Source organism: Diadema antillarum, unplaced genomic scaffold, assembly GCF_040938485.1.
Source record: "Diadema antillarum isolate AM-2024a unplaced genomic scaffold, OU_Dant_1.0 seq00000699_RagTag, whole genome shotgun sequence".
NCBI lineage: Eukaryota > Metazoa > Echinodermata > Echinoidea > Diadematoida > Diadematidae > Diadema > Diadema antillarum.
In genome coordinates this window covers 409,719-431,909 of record NW_027271604.1, presented here as the reverse complement: position 1 = coordinate 431,909, position 22,191 = coordinate 409,719, and the positions used below count along the sequence as shown (strand labels likewise).

The window sequence follows — 22,191 nt, the reverse complement described above, 5'->3', positions numbered from 1 at the left end:
CATTGAGCCGACGATATGTTATATACATATACTATACTGTAGTATTTATTATATGTGTGTGTGTTGTGCGTGTGTGTATGTGTGTATACGTATGCGTATACGTACCTTATGTACATCTAACAAGAAGGGAAGATTAAAGAGGAAAATGCGCGGACGTATATCATGGACAATAACAGACTGATGTGCCAAATACACCTTCCGAAACTCTAAACAGAACGTCTCTTTATCATTAAAGAAAACCATAAATCGCTACAAAGGAAATTAAATTAATTGCGCTGGAAACAGAGAGTGACAAAAGTGGTAAAATCATGTATATTTTTTTAAATGTAGAGTGAAAAAGAAAATTCATTATCTAATACCATGATGATCTTCACAGTCTCAAACATAATAATACATGTACCAGCTATAACCATACGTTCCGTCTTTCATTGGAAATGCCTCAATAATGTTCATATATCAAAAAAAAAAAAAGAACAAAATCGAATCTGATGGGTGGACTTTGATCCTGGTTTATTTGCTCTCTATTCTCATTCATCAGTTCGCCTCGATGAGAGCCGCGCTATCTGTCGCCATGGGCCCCTGACAACAATACCTCATGCCAGTCATGCTACCGGTTCGGTTTGCATGGTGAGGACACGCTGCCAATTCTGCAGTACAGGCTGATAACACACGAAATAAACGTGTGTATATGAGCTCATCGATACCTGCCTCCATGTGTCGTGCACAGTGCTGAACGCCCATGCATCCGAAGCAATTATTTCAGGACAGGATATGCCATGGCAACTGTAGTGCTTAGTAGACGTCTATCTTATTTCTCTGTTTTATATCTAGCAGGTTGGTCTGTTCCTGTTTCGCTTTAGGGGGCCAGAAAATGTGAACGCAAACAGAAACAGCCCATATACATACATCTCAGTTTGCAAATGATGATTGCGCTCTCGTGGATCTGCATTCGAACAGGAGAATAAGAAAAGCCAATACCGTGAGTATAAGAGCTATCTACCTTAATACATTTACCTTCTGATGTCCTCATATAAAACAGGATTGAGATGACTGTGACTTTACGTATTATAACATCATCTGTCTGTGTAACATGCATGCATCTATATCAAAATAATATGTTATAGGCCTACTACGTTAAATTTCCACCTCCCTGGTTAAATACTTAAAAGCTGTTGCGTATAACGTGCGATATCTCTTATGAATGCATATCTAGAATAACACATTATAACGTTCACGCAACAGAACCATTGTAACTTAATCACTTCTAGGCAATGGGTGCACCTCCTTTTTCAAGAAGGCGGTATCTTGTAGATTTAGACCCTTAGGCCTTTAATGTTATACCAACCAACAATAATTAGCACTGAGTCACAGACCAACAGTGCATCTGATGGGCATTTGATGAAGCATTTTGGTTGGATATTTTTCTGACAAACTGATACAAGCTACTGAAATCCTTGCATCTGATTGCCTGAGAGCAAATTTGCTTCATGAAATGCCCCCCGATGTTATTTGAGAAAAGTAGTAATCACATTACACCCTTAGAAGTTTGAGCACATAGTGCAATAATGTTATTGTATTCCAACGATATACATGAAGTGTAGACACTAAAGCAATATAATATGCATGAATTAAAGTAATGCCAACGCTATCACATATTTGTTTCTCACACTTTCACTAAGCACAACCTACACGAATCCTTCTATTTATTCTTCATATAATCCTTCTCATTTGTGTCCCGAATTCAGCAGTCATGTTGATTGCGTCACTTTGAATGTAGAGCGCACTGATGCCCCCCCCCCCCCTTTACGGCCATGATACATTATTGCGCTGTTATTGTAAGAAGTAAAACAACTATAGTTGTCATGGTCATTACTATGATTATCATCGACATCACTTCCTCATTATCATCGCTACTGTCATAATACAAATTTTGTTTTGATCACTGCACATTGACCAACTTACTAGATGGAGTCGGGTTTTTTTTCACTACTATCATCATTATCATTTTTCATTATCTATCATTATTAGTATTAGCAATACAATCATCACGACGGTGTACTATGTATCAAGCAATGAGCAAATTAAATGTTATGTCAACATGTAGGTCGACAGGATGAAAAAAAAAATGATTGTAATGTAGTATTTGTGGCAGTATATAGGAAGAAAAATGCATTGATCGCTGATCACAATCATACATTGACGAGGTCTCAAGGCGGCGTGAAAAGAAAAACCCTTGTCGGAGAAAACTTGTCAGCTTTTCCGTTTTTATTTCGGAGGAAAATCGTGGAAAGGATGTTGGTAAAGGAAATGCCACAGTGGCTCCTAAAGGAAGGTTTCAAGGACAAGTTATCTTTCTTCAATCTTGATTTGACAAAGACGTCCTGCGTATTCAAAAAGAATCAGGAAGAAGCGCTCATTCACGGTGGATACAAGGAAACACCGCTGCGAGTACACATGACGAACAGGAAAGATCAAACGTTTTGTCCGGGTTTCCTGCTATGGACCTCATTGATACAACTAATAGTCAATTTTGTCTAAAACCTCTCTCAATAATTTGCTCACCGTCTCAAGCAGATCTAAGCTCTTTGTGACATCATTACTCAAATAGCTTCAACTAGTGTCCATCTTTTGGAACAGATCGTCGACCTGATCAAAGTGAAATGTAGACATCGAATGGTGAACTTGTGAATGCTGCGGTAGCCACAATATTCAAAAGAGCCTTATCAAATTGACGGGCACTTTAAAGCCACTTACAAATTTTCCCAGTTTCCATTTTGTGTGCGTACGGTTCCCAGCTTTCGCTGCAAGAATGTCAACATATTTGATATTTCTGAATACACGCAACAAAACTAACACTCCCAACAGCAGCCTTGACAATGCTTTATTAGCACTAACTATAGAGGGAAAGGTCGTAGATAGTCGGTGGCTACGGGCTGTCGCTTCTCCCATGCCATGGTAACGCGTAAATATTGAGCGTGGTGAATGTGGAATACGTCATGTCATGCAGTGGACGCTGCCGCCATTAGCTCGATATCATAGTGATGGGCGCAACCAAAAAATTGGGGCGGATAATGATTGTTAATCAATGTGTTCTCTTGAAATCTATATGGAAAAGGACACAAAATTACTACATGTTACTTTAGCGATTTATACGGGTGAGATATAGGCTGGGAAAATGCGTGTATATAATCATTAGTATAATCATGTCTAGTTATATGCATTATTGTTTCAAGAATGATTAATGACTGAAATTTTGAGTTGTGTCTGCAGTTTCTAGCTGTGCCATATGCATTTTGATATTTGGAGTTGATATATAATATATTTGTGATCATATACATATTAGTGATTCAAATGTTATTAATTTGATTGTTATTGTTACCATCATTGTCATTACAATCAGGGACATAACCATATTTACTAATATATGTCCATCAAAGATGTTAAAGCACAATGTCATGAAGAGTTGTACACTATATCGCATGCATGCATAATCATATCAATTATCCATGTCTTTACATCGTGCTCTGCCTCGTGGTAATACCCGTAGAGGCCGCCTACTTCCTGTTCAGAAAAGGCAACAACAGGATTCAGGAAACTACTCCTTATAAAAAAAATGGGGCAAGGCTGGCGGATAGATTTAACGCTCATCATGCACTGATGCCAAGCACACACGCAGTGCCGATTCATCGAAGAACGGTTAAACAGTATAGGACTGTCCGCTGCCAAATTTGTGACAAAGGTTACTAAAACAAACAGCCCGTTTTATCTCTTCATACGTAATTGTCTTTCCACCGTATGAGGTAATCGCAATATTGATATACATGGTCGTGTGTCCATACGGGAATAGATCACCCGGTGCCGGTTTTGTATCTGACATTGAACTTTTCCCCGCCGTTTTACGCACGATTGAGCTCTGACAGTGAGAGGAATGTGGTTTCAAACAAGACTGACCAGTTTCATTTTCTGCCAGATCTGTCTGATATTTCAGGGTGCACTAGCACTAGCGTTTTTAGAATAACACTTCCATAGAATCGTTTCCCTTCTACATAATTTTGAATACAACCATACCTCCGTGGCAGGAAGTTCCTTATTACACTACGATAATAGACACAGGTCAGTGGTAGATGATGAACCGCGCAAAGTCATAATAAACTGTATTACATGTATATAGAATTTTGCTGTGGATATTGAAACATGTCTATCTTGCTTTACCGAGCAGACGATTAGGAAAACATGGCGACCGACTTTAAGGCGCTCAAGAAGGAGTTCATAGAGACCCCGGAGGACCTGCAAAAACATCTACCTAAAGTGTTGGAGTGCATCAAAGCTGACCCGGGAGGCAAGGACAGCTTCGAAGATGTGTGCCTGTGGGAAGTGGAACGCAAGCTGTTCTCGAAGGTGAAAGAAGCGTAAGTCTGGGGCTTTATATCTTTTTTTCCCCTTCCCTGTGAGAGCAATGTGACAGAGTCGAAATGATCCGAAGTCTTAAACGTGTCATGTTCCTCTTTATAAGTTTGAATCCAGTCTGATAGGTACATCCCTCGACTAGGATATGTTGAATGATATTTTGAAAGGTTGAATCACTTTAACAGCATATTTGTTGGTGTGTTAGTATAACTGAACAATGTTATCTTTCTGGGATAGGGTTGTAGTGTAATAATCGATTTAAAATACATAATTTTCATGGTATTATGTCTTATTTCTATTTTCATAAGTTGACGAGAAAGTGATTACATGATAACATTGATGCCGTTTACACAAATATACAGACACACACACACACACACACACACATACCAGAATGATAGATTTTTGAAACTAAAGTTTGGCATTGTGATGCGCAAACCTTTAAATTCGCGAGTGAGCAACAACAACAACAACAAAAACATTTATTATCGCAATCCGCATTGCGATACAGAAATCGATCCCTCTTGTTGACTCGTGTGTGAATACGGCCATGATCACGTAAGCTAATTTGTCTGCGATCGGCATCAATATTCTGTGAAAACATGTGACCTTTTAACTTTTAATGAAAAAACAACAATCATTCATTATTAAAATCAAATGAATATGGTATGGATTTGCATTATGGGAAAAGAAAATAAGGAATCTCACAAATCCCATGTTACTAGTGACTATAGGGCATTTGGGTCATAAGATTAGTGCGAAAGAGGGCCAGTCTCTAACAATGACTTGTTGAAATAAACCCTCATGAAAGTCCATAACATACTTAAGACTTTAGATATCTGATGATTAACATTTACATCAGGAAGCATAGAGTCTTTGGAGGTTTTATTTAATAGCCTACTTTTCAGCTCGCATTGTGACCTACAAGAGAAAATTGTAATTAACAACAATGTCTAGACGTCGTTGTCCAAGCCAAGCGATTTGGTTATAGATAACGGTCTCTTCCACCTGCATAATCGTTTAACTACAAATGTTATTCTTATCACTGCTGCATAGACATTCATACTGTATATTATATCATTAATTTTCTTTCATATCGTTGTTTATGCAAGTCAAAAGACTGTGTTAAATTTATTTTATATATTTCCCACATGTTCATGATTATGTACTTATATATATCGTGGTTTATGCAAGTCAAACGAGTCTGAGTTGAATTTACTTAGTATATTTCCTGCATCTTCATTATTATGTAACTTATGTATATTGATTTGCAGAAAATAAAGTATACCAAACAAACGTTACGATCTACAATGAAATATATGTCCGTATTATTCACATAATTATGTATATGCAATGATAACTCTTGTTCATATTTTCGGGACTTTTGAATTTGTTATACTGATTTTTTTTTGTACAAGTGGCGAAATAATACTTACTGGATCGAACTAAACGAACCATCATCAAAGTACGATCCTTGAAATTATTATGATTAAAAATGACTAACCCTTAAAGTTGGAGCTTTTGATATCCCGTTTCGAGGGGTTTATTTTTTCGGACCCTTTTTTTTTTTTTTAAATCTTGTCATTTTTTCCCTGCATCATTATGATCATGCGACCTAACCCGGACTCAGAACAGGAAGTGCGACATATGCGGGCACCTTGACGGTAGTGAGCTTCCCGTCTCATTTATTTTACTCTGACATTGTCTTATAATTGCAAGTCACCAACTACCATCTTATTTCCATGATCAGTTTACCAGGAAAGCCAGTATTGTTTGCACTAATGGCCGCTACCCAATGACAACCTAGTATTTCCTGTAGGCAGGTTTCGTAATCTGTTGACCCAGAATGAAGCTGAGAATTTTCTTTTCCCTTGCAGGAAAAACAAGCATGAGGCTCTGATGGTAGAAATATGCATCGAAAGCATGAAGAAAAAGACGAAATCCTACTACAAATTGGTGGAAGACATCCTCAGAGAAAAGTTCTACGTCAAATGGAAGGTACTTTATGTAGTCAATATTGCTCAATACATTACTCTCGAAAGGGTCTCTCAAATATAGGCTCTTATATACCGCACACCAGCCAATTGCAAATTGCACAACGACGCCACACATTATATACATTTACTTATAAATCAATGGGTAAATGCGACTTAACATTTCAACAATTATCGACAAACATCTCCTTCCCTGTGAGCTATAATTCCGAAGTGCACATGGCCTGGAAGATTGGGGCATCTCGGTGTGGTTGATACGGCCCTGTATTCTATAAGGTAAATGATTAACGGTCTAAGGAAATGTTTGAACGCCGCCAGGGGCGTTCATCCTCGATTGAGCCAGGGAGGTGGGACCCACCTCCCTGGTTGAGCTGTTCTTTCTAAATCCAAATATAGAAATGGTACCTATCACTGTTCTAATTGCAATGACGTAATGACCCTTTTCAATATCTATAGTCTAACTTGGTAATTTTTAGGAATACAACACTATTATCACTCCATTGTTATGATTATAGTTAAGTGCATCATATATTCCTGCCATCCCACACCTGTGACACCCCTACGTCTTTCAGCTCTCTTCTCTCACAAAACCTTAACTTCACTGTCTTTATTGATTTTACTAATAAGGGTCACGAAGATGCGATAAAGAAGATGATTGAAATCCTAAAGGAGCCGATCGAATGGATCCCTAAGAACGACGGGGAGTGGGAAGAAAGGAAAAAGCACCTGTCGTGGTCCGACTTCGGGGGCGCCCTGCAGAGTGCAGTGGATTACTCAGTACGAGCATGCAGGTAATTATATACAGTAACAAAGACGCCATTTGTTATAATAGGAAGAGGGTAGCACTACTGGAAATAGTAGGCTTGGATAAGGGTGACATTACTTTTCATAAATCAAACAAAGCAATGTGGCTAATGATTTCATGTGTCTCATCGTCTTGATTTATGATATCCATGAGTTTTTAGAATTGTAAGTTATGGTTACATTATAAGTTTTGACTTGTATAGAAGGGAGATTAAAAAAAAAAGAAACCTCCCCGAAGAAACCTCCGAAACCTCCTCTGACATAGCATTTTAAACTTTGGGGCTAAAGCAGTGTGTGGCTATCTCGTCCCCACTACGAATTCCTCATTTGCAAATTTAAAATCGCAAATCGTACAACAGTCAGGTATAACTAGACAACCCTTGAGCAACAGACAGCCCTTGAGCAACATTTCATGGTGCTAAGGCTTCCAAAGACTGGAGTTTCAAGTTGTCAAACTCTCTGCGAAATGTGCGATTGAAGAGACCTGTCGACGCACAGGCTGATTTAATTGGACTTGGCAGCCAAGACTGGTATAGTTCGTTGTAGGTAAATTCTACCCTTACGGATCAGTGAAAGTGGAAGGGTGAGAATCAACTTCTGAACTTGCTACTCATGCAGTGCAGGTATTGGTGAAGCTCGATATTCTGCTGGTGAATTTGCTGTACCGGTTGTGATGCTGTAATACTTTTCACTATACCAAAATGATGGCGGTACTTGTTTGCGATTTTTTTTTTGTCTGTTACTAGTTATTGTGTAATTGTTTTGTTTGTGTGTTCTTTTTTGTTTGCTTTGGGTTTTTTTTTTTTTTTTTTTGCTATCCAGCCGAGACAAGATTGTGAAGAAAGTCAATGCAGCATACGCTGAACTCGTGACGTCATGTTTAAAGAGCGCCTCGCCAATGCACGTCATAGTTGCACTGACGGTAATCGAGGCCAGCGACATGAGTTGGGAGGTAAGCACGCATCTCATTTAAATCTTGCATTATACTGTCCTTGCAAAATTTCATTTAATGATAAAAATTCCACATTAACTTACCATCGTATTTGACTGCGATTTTCAGGAACGTTTTATTTTATAATTTATCATTTACTCTACAGGGATGCGAGAAGCTCGTACCAAACATCCTGGATGCATATGATCAATGGATGAGACGAGATGACGTGGATTTCGGGGAGAATCGCGACCACCAACGCCTTGCTGACTATGCCACCAACCACAACCTTTTAGGTGTCGCTGGGTAGGAAGAGCTTAGTGCAAGACAGAGATGTTTAGAATGATGTTGATATTTTAATTGATATTCTTCTTTATTCCCTCACTTGTCATCTTCTTTTCATTTTGTGTATTACTATTACATTTCTGATGAAATCATCGTTACGTTATCATGATAACTTCTACTCTTGTTATACTCATTACTACCATTGTGGGAGGGTTGATTGTAGTGCAAGCTGTGTTGTAACAGGTGGCAATCAGTGCACAACCATATCTCTATTTGCGTATGTTACCTTCTGTCGATATTGACAGAAATTACATAGATATCAGAAATAGAATAATGATTTCCGACGGCGTTGTTGTTCAGTGTATCTGTGTGGTGTCTCTATCACGCAAAATACATAATTTATCCTTGTGACTTGGAAAGATATATCATGCCGTAAAATGTATGGTTCTGTTTCAGGTAATTCATTATGGGGTGTAGCAAGAAGGTTGATTTGCAATCAACTGCAAATATCTATTGCAAATTTTGCAAATTACAATCAAACGCAAGTTTCCGTTGCACGAAGGGAGCTTTCGATTAATAATTGCAAGTTGCAATTGATTGCAACTTTCTTGTAACACCCCCAAAATCTTGCAACTTTTCTGTCACTCCGGGAATACAGGAAAGCGAGCGTAAAGTCCTTGGTGAGCATCGCAGAATACTGCATGGGCCAGGAACTAGAAGGGGATGAGACAGATCTCTCGACACATGGTACCATGTTACGTAACATCATCTATCACTTCATGATGAAGGTTTGCACCTCACTTCAAATACATTCATTCCGAGATAGCAATCTGATAGAAATCAGATAGAAATCAGATTTTATTTTTAGAAAATTGTTGAACACTGGTAAACGTGAAAGGAAGAGCCATGATTCAGAGGTCAAGGGTTACTCACCTCCTGCTTAATTCCTTTGTCATCTGCTTGGAGGTAACCTGACATTAAAATCTAAGAGTTTCATACTTATTTTTGGTCATGAGTCATCTCAAAATTTTGCTGCTGTTCAAGGTAACAAGACACTGTCTTCTGGAAAAGACCTTTTTTGAGACGTGGTGTTGTTGCAGAACAAGGAATGGGAAGAAAAAAAAAGTATTACTGCTCAATCTCCCAAGAATGCATTGCATATTATAGGCTCTATTTAATTTGCTGATTATTCAGATACTAGTCTGATTCTGTTCAAGTCTTATTCTACATCTTACATGTCTTGAATTTAATATTTAGGAGTAAATAGTCATTTACATACTAATTTCGTGTCTGTGTATTTTAATTCTCATATTTAATTTCGAAATGTTCTTCAATAACTTTTTCCGAAGCAACTATTTCTGATTCCTTCAGAATTACGACACGCCAAAGCTGATTAGCGACTTGATTCCTTGCGCAATCAAGCTGCTTACCTGTGACGTCACAGAACTAGAAAGTGCAGCCGGATACATCATCGGGACACTGTATCAGAAAGGCGAACTGCTTGCACCGCACGGTGAAGCTATTGTGGAGGCCTGTCTGAACAAGAAGTGTGAAGGGTCAAATCTAGGAAGTAAGCTACAGCTAAGTCCTACTTGACATCTTAAGACATCATTTTGAGAGACCGATTATTACTATATATAATCATAATAATATAAAGATACATTAAGTTCAGAATGATTCTTTTAAGAAACCGATTATACATAATCACTATAAAGATACATTAATCTTAGAATGCTTCAAATACATGTACTTTTATTAATATGATGTAGATATTATATACAAATATATTGTCGATACCTCCCTCCCAAAAACACACACACATACAGACACAGACACGCAGTCACACACACGCACACATGACCGGTATATGTTGGAAACAAATCCACTTCACTTCCTCCTGTTTCGTCTCTCATTCTTCATTCCTCCATTATGTCAGCATGGGGACGAATAAGGTAAAATGTACTGGAAATTGAATGCTGCATCATTTTTTCATGTCAAACGTTTTAGAACAGAAGGAGGATATGTTCATGGACAAACGAAGGTCACAAATTTCATCTCGCTTGTCGCTGTGTTGCTAATCTTTTTTGTTTTCACTTTCACGATATTTCTTCGACACAGTGGCCCTGAAGGGAATATTCCAGTATAACCCGGATGTGATTCTCTCACACATTGATGGCCTCGTCGAACTACTAGAGGACATGCCAACATCTGACAAGACGTATCTTTACATGCTCTTCGGCGATGTGGCCAAAAAGAATCCAGAGGTAAGCTTGTAATGTAATAATAATAATATAATGATAATAAGGTCTTATTTATCCGGGGTATCCTCTTCAGTGTTGCCACTGCTCTACCAGAGGGCCCTGGCATTGTTATTACCCCCAGCGTCGCCAGGTACCCATTTATACACCTGGGTCGAGAGGGACATTGTGGGTAAAAACATCTTGTCCAAGGACGTAAGCACTTGGCTGGAATCGAACACGGGTCCTCCGATTGTGATCATGTGATCGTCAACAGAGGCAATAGTGGAGTTATGTAGTTTTATCATAATTGCCATAGAGTTTATTGTATGATTGCCCATTGACCTTTCACCTTTATGAGTTTGTAAAATGGTTTATCAACAAGAGAGTAAAACCGCAATTGTCATTATCCTCATTGCCCCGATGAACGTTAGACAGCCCTGTCACTGCCTTGAAAACAATTTCTGCTATCGATCTCAAAACGTTTTCATATTCTGAACCACTTCATGGACAAAATTAGAATTCCTTTCGTCTTGAAGGAGTTTATTAACTTTCCTTTATGTAGAGAGAATAAAAAAAATGAAGCACCTGAAAATGCTATCTATATCAATGAAAATGAAAGAAAAAGACGAGATATAGATCGAATATGCGCTTTAAGGAATCGGAATGCACGTGATCTAGAATATTGACAATGGCAAGTATGAGATTTGTTGAAAAAGTACCTCGTTTGTAAATCTATATTAATTCCTGGTTTTTATTTTCCTGAAATGTCGAACCTTTCTACAGTGAATTATTTTCCATGAAGTTTTTATAGTAATCTATTCCTTTCAGATATATTGATTTGGAATTGTCTCTGCCAGAAGAATATATATTGTTGATATAGTGTTTGTGCCATCGTCATTGTAGGACTGATTTAATTTGACGTTTCTCATATGGCAGGAACAGTCAAGCTATTGCTTTAAAGGGATGGCTAGTAACTGATCAGTGGGAATCAATGGGAATGCTTGGGGATGATTGTTCAATCCTCATGGGATTCATTTAAGAGTACATTATATATCTATTGTGTGGAAATTATTTGCTTCAGATTGGTCCCATATTCAAGTAATGTGCAGTTCAGTGTTTCCAGGTTAGCATGACTGTACAGTGTAGGGGCGATCGTTAACCGCCCGACAGTTGTCAACAGATAGAAAAAAGGACGTAGAAGTTGATCAATAAAACGAGAGAGACACAGAGAGAGAGAGAGAGAGAGAGAGAGAGAGACAGAGAGAGAAGCATGATGAAGATAATCGTATGCCGATAGATTTGACTATATCGATACTCCTGGCAGGCTCTCGAAGCCCATGTTGATGTTCTCATGGAGGATGTCACAGATGCCACGCTTGCGGCGGTATGCTTCATGGCCGTGGCCGATATATCGATTCCCTACCCGAAGCGATTCGAAAAGCATGTAGACAAGTGTATCAGCGCATGGGAGCAGATCCCCTACACCGTAGCGTCGGCCTGCAAGACCATAGCAAGTGTGGGTCGCATCAGCAAGGTAAGATGGTAGTGGCCGTTCAAAAGTTTTGTATGGTTGGAACATAGCAAAATCGAGTATTTACTATACCTTATGTTGCCCCAAAATGAATATCTTGTAGGGACATGTTAAACACTTTCATAATTATGACGAAATGTGGATTTTTGTGGTATTAGCATCGCGCTCTTTCAAGGGGTCATTGGGACCTTACACCCGGAATTGGCGAGACGCACTGTAAATGCATTTTAAATTTGGGTGACAAACATTTTATTATGCTAACACCATGTTCTTGGTTTTCATCTAAATCTGTCAATCTATTCTGTCCTAAAACTAGTATAGGAGGCCAACAGGCAATTTACTTGATATTTTCATTTTTAATTTTCTGCTACTAATGTGAAGGGTTATACTAAATATGAGTATGCACTTTCAACATGACAATTTGAGCGTCTTGGAAAGAAAAGAGAAGCCTGATATGAAATCTCAACTTATTCCATGGTTCCAGAAACATGCAGACAAGAGCCTCAAGATTCTGTTCGGTAAGCTCGAAACCATTGATCCGATGTGGATCAGCGTGATCATTATGGAAGCCAAGCGGGTGGGCCAGGCGTACAAAGAGTCCATGGAGCCGTACCGATCACAACTCGAGGAGCTGAAGAAGTGTCAACAGATGGGCGTTCCCGACTTGGTGCAGTCCGTGCTAGACTTTCTCGATGATAGGAGGTTTGTCTTGCCACCCGAAATTCCTTCTTTTCAATTGAGAAATGATTGAGTGCGCATGCAAGAGAATTATCAAACAAATTCATTTTGGTGTGTAAGTGCATGTGCCACTATAACAAATTAGCAAGTGATCTATTTAGACTGATGTTCAATTTTCACTGTAAAGCTTGAACTGCAATCCAGCACATGTGCGTTTGAGAGCAAGCGTCATTTGTACAGACAGTAGAAATTATAACTGTGTGTACCTAATATAGCAGTGTGTTTAGATCTTTGTAAGATGGTAGCGTGCAAATGGAGAGAGCCATATTAACGAAAATCTCCTTTCAAAGTAATTAGGTAAGTTGGCTGTCGGAAGATGATGATGTGATCTGGGCTGATTCACTTCTGTAGTCCATGACAGTGTGCCTAACCTAGTTTAAAACAAATCACGCTATACTTAAGTTCGATTTACTCACGGATGTTTGGGTGCATCTCTCGCCTTCAGCTTGAAGGGTCTGAGCGAGGACATCGCCGAACAGCGAGAAGACATCGACAACTTGGACTCGCGGGTGACGACCACGGAAAACGACGTCAAGAGACTGGACGAGACGGTAGAGCAGCAGGGTGACGACATCAAGAACGTGAAGAACGAGGTCCACGAACAGGGAGAGAAGCTGGAGGAACTGAAGGAGGTCGTCGACGAAACGGTTGAGAAAGTGGAGGAAATCGATCACAAGGTGAGTATGTTCTTTCAAGGGAATACGTCCATATTCCCCCCTCGCCTTTACATGCCCTCACACTGGCCATGTGTAGCCATGGCGATGTCCGTCGATGGCGATGGATATGAGAAAAAGCAAACGGATAGCTCGACTGGCTCTAGTGGATAAGACTCTCAATTCATCCGAGTGATTTGTAACATATGGTATCGACCCTCATCTACTTGTACTACAAAGTTGTGATAATATCTGGACAGATATTTGCAACAAATAGGGACAGAAATGAGGTACCATTGTGTCCAGTTTTATGATTCGTTGCATCAACAACACCCAACTCCGCCAACCAGTGGCATATTTTGTATGATCATGAAAGTTAAGTTCCACATACGCCCACGGCATTCTCAATAGTGAAACATGTAAATGCTCTTTGTTGCAGACGATCACCAACGCGCCAAAGTGGTCCCGCGATGTCTCCAAACTCCTCAACCCTGAACATGAGCATGACTGGCGGTTTCTTGCAGTTCGACTCGGATACTCGGGTGAGGATATCCGTAACTGGGCCCTGTCCCCTGATCCGACTATGGCTATCTTAGCTGAATGGTACACCACACACAAGAGCAGTGATGCCACGTACGCCATCTTGAGTGCTCTGGAAGACATGGGACGAACAGACGCCGCGGAGATCATAACACAGTCTCTGGAGGAAGCAGGTAAAGTGATACAATTCTGTAGTAGAAAGCGTTTATGTAGTTATTTAGATTCAATCTCACGAAGAACGACAATAAGCACTTCCCCAAGTCAATCCAATTCAAGGTAGTAGTTCTCATTTCTGAAAGTTGACAAGTAATCTGTAAAGGTTGTTACTACGCATGTGGCTATTTGCACGTCATAATTTCGAAGATCTACTCTTGATTCATTGGTGTTCTTCCAAGAAGATGTTATGTAGAGATTTTCTCATAAAGGGAACGTCCTAAACAATGTCATGTTGATGAATCATCACTGCGTACGATGGAAAGATTATTGGTTTTGATCTTTGATCAAAGATGTACCAGTAAATATCTGCGAACTACTGATGATCATTGCTGTGTTGGAGCGCATTTGGTAAAACGTATTTTCTTTCCTGTAATAAAACGGTGCTCTTGGTGTTTCCTTACAACAAGTATGCGGTGTATATTGTTCTCCGCTCATGTTCCCTGACAGAACTGCTGGTTCCACAAGCCCCGTCCGACGACTCCGAGAAGCCGCCTACCATCTTCCTCAGCTACCAGTGGGACCACCAGCCCGAGGTGAAAGCCATTAGAAAACATTTGGAGATGGCAGGATTCCCCTGCTGGATGGACATCGGTCAGATGGGAGGAGGAGACCAGCTCTTTGCTCGCATCAGTCAGGGGATGCGATCCGCCAAAGTGGTCCTCTGTATGGTGACAGAGAAGTACTCTGGTTCGGAGAACTGCAACAAGGAGGTAAGAAATCCTGGTGTGTCTAGGTTTATTCGTCTAATTGTATTCTTAAATGCCGAATAGATTGTAATCTCATCACAAACTTGGAACAGAAATGTGCATTTGTCACTCGTACAAGTCCACTGACCAGTCTCTGAATCAATTTTCTTCTTTGGCCCATTTTCTGAACAGGTAAACCTTGCCAACCTGCTCAACAAACCAATCATACCGATTCTCATCGATCGGACTCCTTGGCCACCAGAGGGCGCAATGAGCATGCTCTTCTCTCAGCTTCTTTATATCCAGTTTTACAACGAGAAGGAGTACGTGAGGGGAGAGAAGTTTTGGGATGACGCCAAGTTCTCCGAACTCCTGGGACAAATCTCGTATCACGCCAACCCAGACGAAAGCATGGTGACCGAAGGTGCGTTTCTTGGGTATTTGGATGCTACAACTGTCTATTCTGTTTCTATTGTTCATCTCTCCTTTCTCCCCCCCCCCCCCTCTCTCTCTCTCTCTCTCTTTCACTGTCTCCCAAAGGTACTACCAGCAGCTAGTACAAAGTCTGCCAAAGTTTGTGCATCATTTGTAATTTTGGTTCAATATACACAAAGTATAGATTGTCACTTTGCTAAAAATTGCCACTTCGTAAGCATTGTTCCGGATGTGGGGAGGGAAATCCAGGACCGTGTATTTATGATAAGGTCAACCTTTTCTGCATTTCGTCTGCCCAGATTTATGTTTATGATAATCGTACGAACAAACTTCCTATGGACAGCGTTCTGTGATTGTCATCCAAACTTCTTTTGTGCATGTGCTTATCGGAAATAAGATGTCGGATGACTCACGCTGATCGCCATTCTACTAGTGATGAGTAATAATCTCATGAACTGGATTTTGGAGGAGACTTCATTCTCTCAAAGTGTCATGCCCATCGAATCAAGTTTTACTCCGTCATCTTCTCCTTACAGAGTACCGAAACTGGATCCCTCAAGTGGAAGACAAACCTGCCGTCGTGAAGAAAGTTGAAGAAACGTCATCAAATGCCCAGCCAAAGACTAACACTCAGGTATGGATCAGCGTTCGTATATTGACCCTAACACAAACTGAGAGTTCACCTAAACCGTAGGCAAAATCTAAGTCAGCAATTACACCCGTCAAGTCATGAAGGTACATCTAATTTAATGCATATAGTGTAGACTTGTTGATGCAAGCACGTCTTTTAGAAACGGTATAAACCAAACAATACCTGCGGCATCGATGTTGACATTTTGTAACTTCAAAGCCGAAAATTTAAAAGTAGAGTAAAAAGAAACAACAACAACAATCAAACAAGTCAAATTCCCTGGTAGATCCCAGCTTATTTTTGTGGATATAGTATTCTATAATCTTAACTTTCCGAGGACATGCATAACATGTGAACTTGAGAAGAGCGTATTATAGATGCCTGCAGATTTTCGAATCACTTATTTCGATCATTACGCCAAAGTATAGGCACCGGTCTTCAGTCTAGCCTCAGATGAACATCTTAACACAGAAAGCATTGCTTATATCTGACTTCAATTTCTGTGTTTATTTTTGTAATTCATCAGGAACATTTGGAGCATCCGTCCGTTTTCATCTCGTACCAATGGGGCAAACAGCCAGAAATCAAGAAACTATTCTCACGGCTCACCAGTTTAGGCTACCACTGCTGGCTGGACATCAACCAGATGGGTGGAGGGGATCCACTCTACTCCAAGATCGACAAGGGGATCAGGAATGCAAAGGTCAGAACAGAAAACATATTGATTGCTGAAGACACGACCTCAACTTTTACGCAGTTTCCATAAAACAAAATACCTGTTGGATATAGATGGAGGTCCCGTTCATCAGTAAGGTCTTACCAAGCTACAACACAGGTTGCCATTAAGTGGCAATTCGGTGATGCTTTCACTTGTCAGTCATTTCTTTACATCTTATAAATTGACTTACTCTTATATCATCTTTCTTTTGTTTCACCTCCAGGTCGTCGTGTCTTGCGTCACACCGAAGTACGCCCTCTCCGCCAACTGTCGTCGTGAGGTGAGTCTGTCCGACGCTCTGCGGAAACCCGTCGTGCCTTTACTCATGGAACAGATGACATGGCCACCGGAAGGACCGATGAGTATGACCTTCACCCAGCTCCTCTACATCGACTTCACCAAGGAGACGAGTCAGGCCAACTTTGACGACGAAAAGTTCGATGAACTCCTGCTGAAGATCCAGGAACACGCCCAGCCGACGCTCCAGCTGGAAACAGCTATCGAAGTAGCGGACCAGAGTCCTGATCAGGAGGAAGAGAACGGAAAGCAAGAGGAGGCCAGTCAAGAGGAAAAGTCTGATGAAGGAGAGAAAACGCAAGAGGAGAACACACCGGATGAGAAAGAAAAACCAGAAAGACAAAGCCCCGCTGAACAGGAGGTACCTGAGAGGCCAAGCTCCACTGAGCAAAAAGAATCTGAAAGGCCGCCCTCCGTTGAACAGAAACAACCAGAAAGGCCAACCTCCACTGGACAGGAGGTACCAGAAAGACAAGACTCACCAGAAGCAGATCCTTCTCCTCCCCCTCCTCCTCCACCTCAGGTGTCGGAGGTACAACCGAAGCCCCAGGAAGCACAAATTGGTGGCCCGACAGATAACTCACAGGCACCACCAGAGAACAAAGGACGCGCGGGGTCTGGAAAGAAGAACAAGAAATCGTCGCTCTGTGTCATAATTTAACGACGAAATTTCGCGCCTCGTACATTTGATTACCCTTTGAAATAGTTCCCTTAATTAATATATGCAAATCTCTGCTCTCTAAATCGCAAGATCATCTGATTTTCTTGAGACTGTACTATTGTATATAGAAAACATGTAGAAGAATTTCAAATATGTGGCTGAATATTTCCCGAGGGATCAGCATGATATATTTTAAGTGGAAAGCCTGCAGAATATTTTTAAATGTATGCCCTGATTTCTCAGAGGGCTCGGCATGAAATGATCTTTTTTTTAGCTGTTTCTCTATGACTACCAAACAGGCAGCAGGGTGAACTATTGGATTATTTGCTAATCGTCCGAAATGAAACGCAAGGTACACTATGCGTGTTGTTTCGTAGCACAGATGGAGTATAATCTTTGAAACATCTCAACGTCATATGAGTATAGCGTCTGAAAAGACAGAACAAGTACTGTATGTGGAGAGAGAAAAAGATTATAGAGAAAGCGAGAGATATGTTGATGGAAGAGAGAAAAAAAAATGGTGAGGAACAAAAAATAGAAGCAAGCGTAATTTATGGATTGCAATTTCATGTCTGTCCCTTACAGTCAAGAAGTACATAAGATTATAAAGGTTTATCCTCTCAGGTTGTGTGTATGTCTTTCATCAAATTCTCAACAGTGTGATATAAAAAATATATGTTGTATTGGTTTCTTTGTCATTCATGAGAACTCTAACATGAAAAGGACAGATGTTCGTGTGAATCGGTAATGCAATCTTTCATAATCAATAATAATTACTGGAATGCTTTAGATGAATTGTATTAACATGCATTAGACCAAATTATCTTACTCTGTCATAAGCTGAATGGTTTATTTCATGTCTATCACACGCGTTGAGTGGGTTTACTTCTGAACAGAACCATATCAACATGATGAACAAGGCTGACGAGGGTCGGCTTCGGCACACTTCTCGTCACTCACAACTGTCAACGCTAAAAACAAACAAACAAAACAAAACACACAAAAAACTATCCGTGGCCCAGATCAGACAAACCGAGTTTCTGATCCAGATTCAAGAGGGTGCTCCTGGATGGCGTTATGATTGCCGCCATAATTATTGTGACGATGAAAAGCTAGTTTGCCGTCATTCAAAGTAGATCACGTATTTACACGCAAGTTTCTGCTCCACGCAAGCAAACCAACTTTGTCCTTAAAGGATCGGTATGTAGTAGGAGGAACCAGCCAGGAAGAACGGCCGAATCGAGAGACGAACTGAGATTCACACTATTTTGACCATTCAACCATGTTCACCGTACGAATCGGTTTTATTCGGACTTTCGGGACGTGGGAGATGCTAAGCTTGGGTCCGTAATACAGCGCCCTCTTGACTCCTGGTTCCGTTCTCCTTTAACAAGAACGCATCAGTTCAATTTTGGACCCCGTCTCACTGGGCTCTTGTCGCTTTTTAATTATCTTTGATTGCGTGCGATTTTGGTCTTCGTATTTTTGTATATATGGACATAATTGAGAATTGCAACGTCATCATGTCTTTCAGGGGAAACGGGGGTTATTTTCCAGCCAAAGAAAGCGTTTCTTAACAATTTTGTGGTTGTATGTTACCATATAGTGTTAAAAAAAGAGGAAAGATTATGCCTGCAATTTTAGTGGAATGTCCTCCATGATATAACAGCTACTCGTGTAGTGAGTCTATGATGGAAATATATTAATAAATTCTTCTCATGTTTAACTTATGTATTCGCCATGCTTTCATTACCATCTTTGTTTTTTGCAACATATTCACTTCTGAGATGTGATGACTCCCTGCACATTTAGTACTTGGTAAAACCGATTCATGTCAACACTGGGCTAATTTCGACAGTATAATTTAGCCATATTTTTTACATCGACGATTTGCATGTCTCTTTCCTCTTTCTGTTTTGTCGTTATCACTTCCAACCACGTGAAGGGAATTAAACTCCACGCCATGTTCATTTCGTTAACACTCGCACAAAATCAATCAGATTATGATAACCTCCAACAAACAACATGAAAGACGTCCATTTACATCAGACTTAAATGACAGAGTATTGATATTCATGAATTTACCGTTTCTCCAAACAGCATTTTTTTTGTCACAAGTACTTGGGCAAAGCAAATGAAAATATGTCATAACTCACAACTCTCAAGTTCGTTTGTATGAAAGATATCAAGATCATTTTTTTTTTTGGGGGGGGGTCGACAAATTTGGTGCAACTTCAAGCCCCTCCCCTTTGAGGTCATTCTTATAATTATCTCGCAGCGTCGCAAAGATACAAGAGATGCAGATTCTTTCGTTTGCATTTACCGTAAAAACAGGAAGTTTAATAATGATTTACTTTCGACTAAGTGGAAAAATAGAATGGCAATGACATCAATACCCTATTTATAGTTGTCTGTGACATTGACCACATCATTATACAAATTGTAGTTGTGAAAATGTGCGCAATGTAAAGATATCAAATCTTTATTATCTTCTGACCATACTTCAGGGGAAGGGGACGGTTAAATGTACAAGCATAGTAGCGTATATATCTGTAATGTAAGATATCTGATATGCATAGTTAATACCCATACATGAGTGTAGAGAGACAGATTGAACATTTGTCAGGGTTAGACAATCACTGCTACAACGAACAGAATAAGAAAGGACGCCACCTAGCGACAAAGAGCGTGGCATGCATTGCTGTTTCTCGTCTGTAATAGCATTCCACAGCCGTCAATGCAGAACAATTAACTCAACGGAGAATGTCATGTGGAACAGAAGCCCTAATATTAAACAACGACAGTTAAGACATTTTGAGGTGTCATTATAATCAATTATCGAACATTTACCTATACTTGAAAGTTGTAAAGTCAAAATGGATGTAGCATTTCGCATTATTGTGTCTCACTGGAATTTGCTCACAAAACCCATAAATGAGACTTTGTATACAAACATGGAATAATAATATTATCCTCCTCTGCCTCTAGAATGTGTGCAAGAAAAAAAAATCCTGATCGATACTCGACGCGGAGAGAAAAACACGTCTTCGGAAATAAACGTGAAACTAATGGCATTACAGCCAAATCATGGAATAGCGTACGTTATACACCGACTAATTAGCAATCCCGAAATTCCTATCTTAGCACATCTCTGTCAAGAGGTATAGCTCTGATAATTAAATGAATCGAATCGACATAAATCTTTGATAGTCACGAAAATCATCCATTTTTTACAATCATTTCATTGACGAAAAAAAAAAAAACAAACCCCGAGCCAAATGAATCGCAGACTTGCTGAATAGTTAGACGCAATGTTATCTTCCTTCAGGACCGGTTTGATATGAAACGTCGTAACTTATGGCACACAACAAAATCAAAATCAAAATCAAAAGCTACAGAATTCTGTAATTTCTTTGTATGTTGCAAACATGAATGTGCTAAAGAGCATTTTCAATCCATAAAAATTTGCCATAGGGTACAGTCATGACTGTAAACGACGCCCAACACGTAATAGCCCGCCTGAATCTCGGGATTTCCACCATTCTAGAGAGCAAGTCAATGACGCAACTAACATACCTTTAAATTAACACAATAGTAGGAATTTCGAAACGGAAATTCACAACTTCATGTGATCACTCGTTCTTGCGACGAGACAAAATTTCTTGGAAACAATGACAGTTTCCTTGCCCAGAATAGCGCTACAGACTCGCTGGCGACTATGTGCTAAAATGCCCGACCATTCTACAGCAAACATCTCTCAGGCTTCAAGCACGAAGGCTGTCCAGCAAAGGTGCGGATTTGATGGTTAGAACTACGGGTATTCTTTTGTTCCCCGTCACCCTACCCGTGTCTGCCGATTCGTGTCATTAGACACTTGGTGGGGATGGACAAAGACCTGAAGACGTGTTTAAGGAATGAAACAAAAATGAAGAATGACTAAGAATCACTTTAATGAAAGTAACGACTCTACTAACCTACTAGAACTAAGGTGCATTCTGGCTTAGTAACCATAACTTATTGAATGTCGGCATTCTATCCAAAATACCACGTTCCCTGGATATCTAGCTGTTCTGGTCCTGGTTAAAGGGATGGTATAGTTTTGGTTGAGATAAGGCTTCAGCTTTTATATGAAATAATGGGGAAACCCTTCTATGAAACATGAAAAGGCATACAATTCTAAGAGCAATTCAATGTTTATTTGTCGAAAATTGATTTAGAAATGGCTGAGATCTCTTAGGAATAAAGAGGACCCAAAAAAAGGTGGGACCCACCTTTGATTAGGACCACTTTGGTTTGCTTTGTTTTTGTTTTTGTTTTTTGATAACTCAGCCATTTCACAACCAATTTTCATCGAGTAAAGTTTAAAATCCTATTAGAATTGTATGCTCTTTGATATTTCATGTAAGTGGTTTATAACTATTTCG

At 39.9% G+C, this 22,191-nt stretch overlaps 1 protein-coding gene across 1 annotated transcript; it reads left to right on the top strand.

Moving 5' to 3' along the window:
* The first annotated feature begins 747 nt into the window (after window positions 1-747).
* On the top strand, window positions 748-17,767 carry LOC139737692 (uncharacterized). The gene is made up of 18 exons (XM_071648371.1): window positions 748-979; window positions 4,220-4,409; window positions 6,285-6,405; window positions 7,029-7,192; window positions 8,028-8,157; window positions 8,303-8,442; window positions 9,080-9,209; window positions 9,793-9,991; window positions 10,540-10,685; window positions 11,986-12,195; window positions 12,677-12,894; window positions 13,376-13,607; window positions 14,023-14,296; window positions 14,787-15,049; window positions 15,218-15,449; window positions 15,997-16,094; window positions 16,618-16,794; window positions 17,033-17,767. The coding sequence occupies exons 2-18, from the start codon at window positions 4,234-4,236 to the stop codon at window positions 17,765-17,767; spliced, it is 3,645 nt and encodes a 1,214-aa protein (XP_071504472.1). The 5' UTR covers window positions 748-979; window positions 4,220-4,233.
* Window positions 17,768-22,191: the final 4,424 nt, after the last annotated feature.